We start from the raw sequence: 13,057 nt of genomic DNA on the forward strand, positions 1-13,057 counted from the left end.
TGGATCTTTTGAGATGTAGTCATTGATGTATAGGGAGAAGAGAAGTGACGAGGGCACACAGCCTTGCGGGGGCTCCTGTGTTAATTGTTCAGGTATCTGGTGTGATTTTGCTTAGCTTCACCTGCTGGTTCCTGTCTGTTAGGAAACTTATGATCCATTTACAAGTGTGGTCAGGTACAGCTAGCTGATTTAATTTAGGTATACATCACGGGTGGGTTCTAAATTTTTTTACTATTTTTTACTATTTTTTTACTACTGGTTCTGTGGGCGTGGCTTATTTTGTGGGTGTGGCTTGGAAGTCATGTGACTAGGTGGGCATGGCTAGCTGGTCAGAGTCATTTCTGGAAGGTCCTCGCACTTACGACCAGTCCTCGCACTTACGACCCGACTCATTTGTTTGCTTTTAACACTGATCAGCTGTAGGGCGGCCCTTTGAAGCCCCGCGGCAAGAGTTTAAACAGTTTTTTTCCCTCTAGTCATCAACTGGGACTCAGGAAGCAGCAACAGATTGGGGGTGGGACCAAATAAAAGGTAAGAATAACGTGGGTGGGTGGGTGGGTGGGAGGGCGGGGGGGGGGGAGAACTGGTTCGGTGACGTCATATCGTCACCGCTACCGGCTCGGCCGAACCGGACCAAACCGGGAGGAACCCACCACTGGTATACATGTAAAGCTAAATGATAGATTAGATTCATAAAGCTGTCCTGTTGCTCTGCTATTTGAGGGATCAGCTGTGGGTGCTACATAAAACACAGGAAATGGGAAAATGGCAGATATCTTATTTCCTGCTTATACCAGATCTGAGATATGCTTGTTTTACTTTGTAATACAGTAAGCACCTGTTAAGGAGACACTGTTGAGGTTCTGATAACTTTGAAGTCACATGAAAGTTTTCTTGCTTTGTGGGTATGTATTCTTCTTCTTTCCATCTTTGGGCATATGACAGCCTTGCCGCTGATTTCATAAATAAAAACAAAGGCCCATGTTTTCTTTCCAATTCTTCATTGCCTAAAAGAAAAGCTTCAGGGTTTCATAATTTAAATTTCAAATCTTGCATCCACATTTCCCATTAATCAAGCATAATATTATAACCATTTTTTAAAGTCCTTTTAACCATACAATTTTTCACACATTAATCTTCAGAATTAAATTGCAATAACTTTATAAGCTTTTGCAATAAAATTCTCATCATTGGTGTTGTTGTTGTTAGTTGTGAAGTTGTGTCTGACCCATTGTGACCCCATGGACAATGTTCCTCCAGGCTTTCCTGTCCTCTACAATCCTCTGGAGTCCATTTAAGCTCATGCTAATTGCTTCAGTGACTCCATCCAGCCACCTCGTTCTCTGTCGTCCCCTTCTTCTTTTGCCCTCAGTCTTTCCCAGCATTAGGCTCTTTTCCAGTGAGTCCTTCCTTTTCATTAGGTGGCCAAAGTATTTGAGTTTCATCTTCAGGATCTGACCTTCTAAGTAGCAGTCAGGATTGATCTCCTCTAGGACTGACTGGTTTGATCACCTTGCAATCCAAGGGACTTGCAGGAGTCTTCTCCAGCACCAGAGTTCAAAGGCCTCAATTCTTTGGCGCTCAGTCTTCCTTACGGTCCAACTTTCCCAGCCATGCATTGCTACTGAGAAAACCATAGCCTTGACTATATACGCACTTTTGTTGGCAGGATGATGTCTCTGCTTTTTAGTATGCTGTCTAGCTTTGCCATCACTGGTGCAATTTCTTTTTTAATCTGTGAATGTATGTATGTATGTATGTATGTATGTATGTATGTATGTATGTTGCACTTTAAATCTTTCAGGTAGTTGCATACATGAAAACCAGTATAGCTTTTTTCCCCCAATTCTTCTCTCGTTTCAAGTCTAAAATCCATATTACCCAAAAGCAACATGTCAGCTTGTGCTATCCATAGTTGTTTCACTATCATCTCCCTTCTAAAAAAAATGGTCAATTTGGGAAATAATCTTATTATTTCATCTCTGTTCCAAACTCTTAAGTATGTCATATCTAACAAGAGGCTTCTTCAGCACTACATTAACTTTCCATTTCTTGTAAATCACAATGTGAATCAAATCTCAGTTCACAATCTTAAAGCTCCTATAGATTACTGATCTGATCATATCTCTAAGCACTTCCTTTACATCTTTTGTGCAATAACAGTTAAAGTTGAAAACGTCAGAGACACATATTATACAAGTTCTTTTTTTTCCTCTCTCTCTCTCTTTCTGAAAAAGTTTGCAACTTGGTCCTTCTCAATTCTCCTTTCGCATTGTAACTGCATCAAATCAGGATTCGTGGAAAAACATCCCAGCCTTAAGAGTCTGAAATAGATCTGCTGGTCTCTTCTGCAAATTCTTCCTTTCATCACCAGGTATGTCAGTAGTAAACATAGAGTTTCTGTTGTGGTAATTATAATTTGGAAAGTCCTCCTTTTTGAGTTCAGGATAGGACCTGGGGACCATCAGGATATGATCAGCAAATCCTGCAGGATTCTCTACCCAATAATGGACCTCAATATAACAGCAATATTCCTCTAGGATGGTATGACACCATCTCTCATCTCTCCCTCCAACCGATCTTAGTTTATATATATTTAGGAATTCTTTTCTTATGCTATTAATTGTTAGCTGGTACCTTTTAAAAGATTTTCTCTCAAATTTTAAATTTCTTTTTTTATAAAGCTATTATATTGTTTTGCTGGTGTTTTGATTGGAAAAGAGGAACCTCACAATAAAGATTAGTGTCGACATTAATATTCATAGTTTGGGCATGTTGTTTGGACTGCCTCGCTGATATTAATCTTGCTGATCAATGACAAGATATCCATTTTTGTAGAACAACGGAAAATTCATCAAATGCATCAAATCCTTTAGGTAGATTCTCAAAAGCTGCATCTTCCAGAAGCCATTAAGCTTTATTCTCCTCCCATCGACTGTTAGCTCTGACTTTTCAAAGATTTTTGCTCAGTTTTTTTAAACATTCCTTTTTAATAGTTATTGTATTTGATAGCGGGTCTTTTGACTGCATTTGGGCTTGGACATTTGGATTGCTTGATGGACTAATTTTTATTTTGGTATTTCTTCTTTCTCCTTCCAAGTTCTGATTCGATTTTCAAACATTTCCTTTGCGTAAAATGCGTACAAATGTTTTCTCATTCCTGGTTTATAGCAAAATGTAAAATAAGTTCTTCTTCTCTTTAATGTGGAAATCTACTCCTTTTGCTGAATAAATTTTGCTTTTCCCGCACATGCTTTTCGGAAAAATCCAAATGGATGCAAATGACATTTGATCTCTGTTGAGTAAAATAAGGGTGAGTAGTTTGTTCTTTAGCTGTCTAGACTCATCAATATCCCTCAGCAAGAAGCAGAAACCAAAAAAATAAAACCCAAAAGAAAAAATAATCTTCCACAGAAGATCATGTCCAATGCAACAAACATCTACTCTGGAATAATGGATGCTAAAGTGAAAAATTTAAGATTCAATAATACCGAGGACAATTTAATTCTTGCCGTACACTCAAAGGGCAGCATTTCTGAGCCTGTATGTCTGCAAAAGGTCATCTGTTCTTTAATCATTTTAATCTGTATTCCAGAAATTATTGGAAATGGAATTATCCTCAGAGTTTTGCATTTCCAGATGAAAAGGAATCCTTTTATCATCTATATATCTTCAATTTGGCTGTAGCTAACTGTGGGATTCTCATGTTTGTGTCTGTCTCTGCAATTCGACACTTAACATCTGAAGATTCCCTCATAGAAAAAAAAATAGAAAGTTTAGCATGTACGTACTGCACTGGTCAATTTCTTCTGACAATCATTAGCATTGACCAGTGTTTTGCAGTCTTCTTCCCAATTTGGCATAGATGCCATCAACCACTATACTTGTCCACTGTGCTTGGTGCCATTACATGGATAGCCTCTATCTTCTTCTGTGCAGTTCATTGCACTCTGATTTTGGTTACAGGTCTTTGAAAGTTTCTCCAATACTTCCTTATTCTCATATTTACCTCACTTTGCATCTCAGGGCCAGACTGGTGGTTTCAGTCTGGCCTTCTTCATCAAAGGCTACAAGAAATCATGAATGAAGAGGTGAGGAAAACTTCTGGTAGCCATTTTGTTTGCCCTTGTTTTCTTCCTCATCTTTTCTATTCCACCAAGTGCCTCAGCATTATTTCCAATAATGTATATTTCTATTTTATTACCTATAGCTATTTATGTGCCTGTCTAAATTGCAGTGTTAACCCACTGATCTATTTTCCACTGGGGAGAAGGAAATGGCATCGTTTTACGTACAACCTAAAAATAAGCTTTCAGAGAGTGTTCAAGGAGGAAGAAGGGAGTAACCAGAGGTCCAGAGATATGCTGTTCTTACAAGAGTGAAAAACTTCCATCTTTCTATAGGTTTCTGCCAGCATTTATGTTACATTCAGACAACCCTGTTGTGGCTAATACAGGATAAGATGATATTTAGCACCAAGGAAATTAAGAAATAATCTGTCATTTTTTTCAACCATAATCAAATGTCTGGTTTCAAAGACATTACAAAGAGATTCTATTCAGATGACTTGATGAAATGGCACAATTATTCCTCATTTTTTAAAAAGTTCCTTTTTTAATGGTTATTATATTGTGTTGATGGTCTTTTGATTGCATTTGGTCTTGGGCTGTAAATTTTGATTGGTTGGTTGAGGGCTGGGAAGGATTACACTTGTTTTCGGCAGATGGCAAACCCACAATGATTTTGAATCTCAATCCAAGAACACAATTCCCTACACCATTTTGACCATCACAGGAACAGTCAAGTTTACTTTCTTTTAATAATTGTATTTCCCCTTAAATTGCAGTATCTTGAATTGTCTACCTTAACTTTGATCTGAATTTCTCCGAACAGAGAAACAACAATTTTTGTACAATGGAGGAAGAAATTATTTCCCTAGAAGGTAGGAACATCTAAACTATATTATATATCATCTTACTTTCCTTTCTGAATACAGCTGATGAAGAAATCTCAAGTGTTCATAATACTCCATAAATTTATTCTAAAATTCAAACTCTAGTATGAGATCATGAGTCCCTGTTGTTCCTGCACATCCTGGGATTGGAGGGGAAGGGATTTTGAAAGCATAAAATGTATATAAGGAAAATCTTTATAAATGTTTTATAGGTGGCATTTGCCACCAGCAAAACTAGCAAAAATGTTTAACAACATGTCCACCAAATGTTGGAAATACAGTCAACCTCTAGGTACTCATATTATTTATTTATTATTTATTATTTTATTTATTTGATTTATATGCCGCCCTTCTCCGGAGACTCAGGGCGGCTTACAATGCGTTAAGCAATAGCCTTCATCCTTTTGTATATTTATACAAAGTCAGCTTATTGCCCCCACAACTGGGTCCTCAATTTCCCTACCTTAGAAAGGATGGAAGGCTGAGTCAACCTTGACCCTGGCGAGATTCGAACCTGCAGTAATTGCAGGCAGCTGGTCTTAATAACAGGGTGCTTTAGACCACTGTACTACCAAGGCTCTTATGTGGTGGACATGTATGAAAGCAAGAAAATATTGGACAAAAAATACATACATGGTTGGAAAAGATGATTAAGCAGCATATAGATTTAAAACCAGAAATATTCTTGTTAGATAGAATACCAAAAATCTATGACAAAGGGGCTATATATTTAGCGCTACATGTATTGACAGCAGCGAGAATTGTATTTGCACAATATTGGAAAAATGAGAGCACCCCATCAGATGAAAATATATTTTGGAAAATATTGGATTGTGCAGAGATGGATAGATTGACATTGAAAATGAAAGATAAAGGAGACACAGAGTATTATTTAATGTGGAAAAGGTTTTATCAATGGTTAGAGATAAGAGGTAGAAATTAGATGAAGAAAGAACATTGTTATGTTCGAGTAAAATATGAATGTTGTTTATAACTATAGGTTTATAGTTAGTTATAGTATGCTAATATAACTAACAGGATTATAAATAAGCTAATATAATTATAAATATGGTTAGAATTATTCTGTCACTATTACTATCAGTATATATGTTACTTTTTCTTTTCTTTGGTATGCCCAGACAATACACTGTATCCAAAATACTTGACTTTAAAAAAAGAAACAAAATAGCTTCCAAGGGAATTATTCATTAACTAAATCTTATAGAGAATTTAGAAATATGGACACATTGATACCTGCCACTTCCTGCAGGCAACATCGTTCCAGAAGTCAAACTCCATGTTCTTCAAGAAAACATTAAGAACAAGAAATGTGATTGGAGGTCCAGAACCATTCTGGAAATGAAGGAAAAACAAGGATGGGAAAAATAGTTTCCTTTTCAAAAAGAGCATTTTTGAATTAGTTATCAGGTTAAATAATTTCTGGGCCTCTTAAAGAGGACCATTGGAATTGAGTATTGGCTATGACTATCTGGGCAAGATAGTCAAGGAAAGAACAAGGAAAAAAACCCATTGGGGATTATTTAATTGGGAACTATTCACATTAGGCTGCATTACTATGACTATTAGTCTTCTCATTGTTCCTATCACTCATCTCCTCCCACTTATGACTGCATCACTGTAACTTTATTGCTTGTATCCTTATGATTTATATTGCTATTGATTGTTTCCTAGTATGATTTGATTGCTTATTTCTACCCTATGACTATCATTAAGTGCTGTAATTTATGATTCTTGATGAATGTATTTTGTCTTTTTATGTACAGTGAGAGCATATGCACCAAAGACAAATTCCTTGTGTGTCCAATCACACTTGGCCAATAAAGAATTCTATTGTATTGTATTGTATTGTATTGTATTGTATTGTATTGTATTGTATTCTATTCTATTCTATTCTATTCTATTCTATTCTATTCTATTCTATTCTATTCTATTCTATTCTATTCTATTCTATTCTATTCTATTCTATTCTATTCTACCCTATTCATTTTCTATTCTATTCATGCATACACGGACTCCTACTCAGAAAGATACCGAATCAGAGGTGGGTTTCAGCAGATTCTGACCAGTTCTAGAGAACTGGTAGTGGAAATTTTGAGTAGTTCGCAGAACCGGTAGTAAAAATTCTGACAGGCCCCGCCCCCATTTATTCTCTGCCTCCCAAGCCCCAGCTGATTGGGAGGAAATGGGGATTTTACAGTATCCTTCCCCTGTGACGCCCACCATGCCATGCCCACCAAGACATGCCCACAGAACTGGTAGTAAAAAATTTTGAAACCCACCATTGCACTGAATGTATGGAAGAACTTTTTAAAACACATTAACATTTTTGCTGCCTGCTGCTATTGATCATAATCTTGACTTGCTATAATTTCTTCCTTAGATGATGATGACTTTGGTGGAAGTGGTGGCTTTTATAATATTTCACCTACATCCCTCAATGAGTAAGTATATTATGGTAGAAAACATTTTCTTTGCAAGAATGGAGTTAGCCTTCCAATTGTTTCATAAGATTCGACTGTCAACTTGCAAAGCTTTCAATGGCGTTGCCATGAGCAGGAGGGAGGGAGAACTGAAGTGAATTCCATACATTCTTCCTGACCGCAATCAGAAGGAGGGTGTTAGGTTTCACAGCCAGCCAAAGTGGTTAATTGGAGAATGTGATTTATGACATGGCCAGAGGGGAGGGGAGAGACAGGGTCATAGGGGAACGTAAATCTACGTGGGATCAGTCCTGACTGCATCCGAGTATTGCCGGAATGTTGCTCCTAATAAATCACTATATTTCCTTTGAAGTTTGGATCATGGCTCATGAATTAATTAGGGCATCTTTCGGAAACTTGACATCTACAAGGACAATTTCTCCCCTGCTCTGCCCATTGCGTTGCTAGAATGGGAGCACTTTGTGATGGATGGAAATTCTTCAACTCAGCTTGCTCTTAACCCACTTTTGGTGAATGTCCAGACCATGACTGTAATTTTGTTGTTTGTATCCTTACGATTTATATTGATATTGTTTCCGGATTGCTTACTTGCACCCTGTGACTATTATTAAGTGTTGTACCTTATGATTCTTGATGGATGTATCTTTTCTTTTATGTACACTGAGAGCATATGCACCAAGGACAAATTCCTTGTATATCCAATCACACTTGGCCAATTAAAAAAATAAAATCTAATCTAAATTCAATGAGGACTTTCGGATTTCATGCAGGAGCAGACAAAGGACAAAGTTCCCCAGAGAGTGGATCATCACCATTTGACTCTTAACAGGACATGGACAGATGATGTGAATTTGCTAGTCTTCATAATGCAAAAATGTTAATTTTCTGGAGGAAAGATGAGATGGAAGTGGAATAAATACCATATTTTTCAGACTATAAGACACACTTTTTTGTCTCAGAAAAGAGGGTGAAAATGTTTGTGCATCTTATAGACCAAATATTGCCCGCCCACCCACCCACCGGCCATTTTTGGGCCCCCGCACGATCCATTTTTGGGTCATTTTTCAGCCTTTTTCAGGCCATTTTAAGGCTTTTTTGGCCCATTTTCAAGGCTTTTCAGGCCATTTTCAAGGCTTTTTTCAGCCCCCCCTATTTTAAAAAAAAATAAGCCAAAAAAGCGGGCTGAAAAAAGCCCCCAAAATGGGCCAAGAAAGCCTCAAAATGGGCCGAAAAAAGCCTCAGAAATGGGCCAAAAAATGTCTGGAAAAAGCCCAAAAAAAGCCCAAAAATGGTGCCTGCAGAGGCCAAAACCTTTTGTTTTGTTTTCCTCTTTTAAATTTAAGTGTGTCTTATAGTCAGGTGTGTCTTATAGTCCGAAAAATACAGTAAATTAAAGTTGTGAATTTGCAGTTGTTAAGATTAGGTATTAGATGAGGGGTGAAATCTAGCAGGTTCCTCCAGGTTCTGGAGAACCAGTAGCAGAAATTTTGAGTAGTTTGAAGAACTGGTAGAGGAAATTTTGAGTAGTTCGGAGAACTGGCAAATACCACCTCTGGCTGGCCCCAGAGTGGGATGGGAATGGAGATTTTGCAATATCCTTCATCCTAGGAGTGGGGAGGGAATGAGTATTTTGCAGTATCCTTCCCCTGGAGTGGGGTGGGAATGAGGATTTTGCAGTATCCTTCCCCTGGAGTGGGGTGGGAATGGAGATTTTGCAGTATCCTTCCCCTGGCATGCCCACCAAGCCACGCCCACCAAGCCACACCATGCCCACCAAGCCATGTCCACAGAACCGGTAGTAAAAAAAAATATGGATTTCACCAGTGGTGGGATTCAGCCAGTTCGCACCCCTTCGGGAGAACCAGTTGTTAACTTTCTGAGCAGTTTGGAAAACTGGTTGTTGGAAGAAATCATTAGGGCAGAGAACCGGTTGTTAAATTACTTGAATTTCACCACTGTATTAGACCTGGTTAAATATGTTATGTGAGCCCAACATGGGTCATTCTGAATCTACATTTGTACATCCTGTGTCTTTTGCAATCCTTCACATTGGCTTTGCAAAGCTGTGTGGAGCAGATGAAAGTGCTCACCGCATAACTGTTAAGAACTTGGAAAAGCATCTGAATCTTTTCCCTATGCATGGTGCCTGTAAGTGGCAGATTTTCTTCAAAGATTGCAGCCTTCAATGAGCTCAAATCCAACATGTAATACTGCTGAAGGGCCCTCAACTACCTTAGAAAAAGAGCAGGAGAGAGAGAGGGAGGGAGGAAATGGAAGAGAACTGAGCAGAAAGTAGAAGAGAGGAGATTCGTAGTGGTCCATTAGGAGCCCTGAAAAAAGAAACATGGACAAAATATACTCCCATTTAATATTAAAATCCTGAATATTCACTCATACAGTGCTGGTCTTCACGCGTGCCAGGAATGTGCTCTTTCGGCACTTAGTACCAAAAAGGACCTAGCACTTCTCTAATAAATGCTAACCATATTTATTGGACTTAACAAATTTTAACTGAAATTGACACGACTTTAATCAATTATCCACTGGAGGTTAACTGGTAGCACAAGGACAATCCTCTCAATCTTAGGGCATGCCTTCTGCCACCAGTAGCCTCTCACCGACCAGTACGCTCCCTTACAGAGGGTCTTCTCAGGGTGCCATCAGCCAAACAATGTCAACTGGCAGCCCCCAGGGGGAGAGCCTTCTCTGTGGGGGCACCTACCATCTGGAACGAGCTCCCCCCAGAGAATACGGAGGATCCTGGATTTGTGCACTTTCCGCTGTGCCCTCAAAACATTCTTATTCCAGCAGGCTGGTCTGGCCTAACCTCCCTTTTAAATTGTTTTTCATTTGTTTTATCAATTGGGGTGTTTTAAATTTGTTCGTGGGCCAAAGTGTTTAATGTATTTTTAAATGGCTCAGGACCTGGGTACTTGCAGGACCACCTACTACCACCAATAGCCTCCCACCGGTCGGTACGCTCCCATAGAGAGGGGCTCCTCTGTGTGCCGTCAGCCAAACAATGCCGATTGGTGGCCCCCAGGGGGAGAGGGGGCACCTACTATCTGGAACGAGCTCCCCCCAGAGATACGGAGGATTCCGGATCTGCACACCTTCCGTCGCGCTCTAAAGACCTTTTTATTTCACCAGGCGGGCCTGGCCTAATTTTCTCCTTCTTTTATAAAAGAATTTTTAATTTTTAATATTTTTTAGTATTTTATATATTCAAATTTTAAAATTGGTTTTAAATTCATTGGGGTTTTAATTTGTCTGGGCCAAAACTATTTAATTTGATTTTAATTCTGCTTTTAAATTTTGTATGTATGGATTTTATTGTTGGCTGTTCACTGCCCTGAGTCCTTCGGGAGTAGGGCGGTATAGAAATCTAATAAAATGAAAAAAAAAATGAAAATGAAAAATGTTTTTTTAACGTTTGTATTATGTGTATTTTATCTCTTGGCTGTTCACCGCCCTGAGTCCTTCAGGAGTAGGGCAGTATATAAATTTAATAATAAATAAAAATAAATAATAAAATAAATGTCAAATTTCCTGCTTCAAACATTTCTAAAATATCAGAAATGTACTCTTCTCCATATGATCTATTGTTTGATAATTTTGCACAAAACCTATTCAATGATATGAATATCTGAGCAGTTCACAGATTTTTGAGACAAGGACTGATTCTGTTTTCATCTCTTTCTGTTAACAGGTGTGATGATGTCTGGGCTGAATATTTTGGAATTACTCCTCTGCTTGATTTAACGAGCAACCTTCTCAATGGCTCCATTGCCATTATCTGTATTTTAGGCCTGGTGGGAAATGGAAGGACAATTTATCTTCTGGCCTATTCCATTAAGAGGAATCCTTTCACCACTTTTATCCTGAATCTCTCCATCGCTGATTGTGGGGTCCTCACATCCTTTATTATTGCAGCTATTTTTGTGGCTGTTTTAACTCCGCATAAAAGCACTAATCTACTGTTTGGCTTTGTCTTCTTATTTCTTGAGCTCTTTTTCTTCACCTATTCTGCTAGGCGGTTTCTGCTGACGGCCATCAGTCTGGACAGGTGTGTGGCTGTCCTTTTCCCACACTGGCATCGCTGCCGTCGTCCTCCATATTTGCCTAACCTTGTTTGTGGCCTCATCTGGATCTTCTGTTTCCTGCTCTCTGCCGTGCACCTCATTCTGTACCAAACTACCAACTTTGGAATGTCACTTTTCTTTTTTCAGATTATTGTGAATGGTTTACTTTGTACGCCTCTCATGGTTGTGTCCACTGTGACTCTCTTGATTCATATGAGGTCTAAATCACAACACAATCAAAGGAAATTGCTCACCACCATCTTTCTGGCTCTCCTCTTCTTCCTCCTTTTTTCTCTCCCAATGGATGTCTTTTATGTCCTTGAATATTTTGGTTCCTATAATCCCCTCCTCATGACCATTGGGATAGGATGTGCGGCTCTCAACAGCAGCATCAACCCACTCCTTTATTTCTTAGTGGGGAGGAAGAAGAGAGGAAAAGGTCAGCCCAGAACCTCTTACAAGGTTGCTCTGCAAAGAATCTTCAAGGATAAGAAGGGCAGTCCAGAACATCAGAAAACTATGGAGGAGACCCATTTGTGAGGAGTCTCTGGCATGGTGTATTCATTCTTTAAAGTCCTAAATGATATGTGGGCTCATGAGGACATACAGAATTGATGGAATTTGCCAAACAAAATAGCTATGGTAATCACCAAACAATGTAAACAGGAAATATTGCTGCATGTGTAATTTTCAAAGAGAAGATGTTGAACAGAAAAATGTTTTTATACAAATCCTTTTTTAAAAAAAAAAAAAAATCATCATAACAACTCTAGAAATAATTCTTACCGAATGACATTTTTAAAATCAGTAATTTTCATCATTACTTATTTTCCAAGCTTTTGTCCCTAAAGCCCTTGGTAGAAGAATGTATGGTTTCACAAACAGGATGCAAATTTATATGTGTAATGAAAGAAACTGTACAGGGGGAAATGTGCTGAAATAAATAGTGATATTTTTTATCCTTAAAACCAGTGGTGAAATCCAATTTTTTTTACCACTGGTTCTGTGGGCATGACTTGGTGGGTGTGGTGTGGCTTGGTGGGCGTGGCTTGGTGGGCATGGCAGGGGAAGGATACTGCAAAATCTCCATTCCCACCCCACTCCAGGGGAAGGATACTGCAAAATCTCCATTCCCTCCACACATCTGTTAACAGTGGTGTCCCCCAAGGCAGCATTTTAGGACCCACTCTCTTTATACTTTATATAAATGACCTTTGTGATCATATTATAAGCAACTGCATTCTCTTCGCTGATGATGTGGCGCGACAGCTTCCTGGGTACCTGGATGAAGCTGTCTATCTGGATCTGCTCCAGTCCGGCTTCAGGCCTGGGCACAGCACGGAAACGGCATTGGTCGCGTTGGTGGATGATCTCTGGAGGGCTCGGGATAGGGGTTGTTCCTCTGTCCTGGTCCTGTTAGATCTCTCAGCGGCTTTTGATACCATTGACTATGGTATCATGTTGGAGGGATTGGGAGTGGGGGCCATCATTCTGCGGTGGTTCTCCTCCTATCTCTCCAACCGGATGCAGTCGGTGTTGGCAGGGGGGCAGAGGTCGAC

At 39.1% G+C, this 13,057-nt stretch overlaps 1 protein-coding gene and 1 pseudogene across 1 annotated transcript; both read left to right on the top strand.

Annotated features, from left to right (window-relative positions):
• The first annotated feature begins 2,253 nt into the window (after nt 1-2,253).
• Nucleotides 2,254-12,429, top strand: LOC117658676 (proto-oncogene Mas-like). Its single transcript, XM_034406801.3, has 4 exons — nt 2,254-2,374; nt 4,894-4,942; nt 7,356-7,416; nt 11,126-12,429. The coding sequence occupies exons 2-4, from the start codon at nt 4,915-4,917 to the stop codon at nt 12,036-12,038; spliced, it is 1,002 nt and encodes a 333-aa protein (XP_034262692.2). The 5' UTR covers nt 2,254-2,374; nt 4,894-4,914; the 3' UTR covers nt 12,039-12,429.
• Nucleotides 3,338-4,382, top strand: LOC117658673 (mas-related G protein-coupled receptor member H-like; annotated as a pseudogene).
• Nucleotides 12,430-13,057: the final 628 nt, after the last annotated feature.

The sequence above is a fragment of the Pantherophis guttatus genome, chromosome 3 (genome assembly GCF_059756535.1).
Source record: "Pantherophis guttatus breed Tessera chromosome 3, ASM5975653v1, whole genome shotgun sequence".
NCBI lineage: Eukaryota > Metazoa > Chordata > Lepidosauria > Squamata > Colubridae > Pantherophis > Pantherophis guttatus.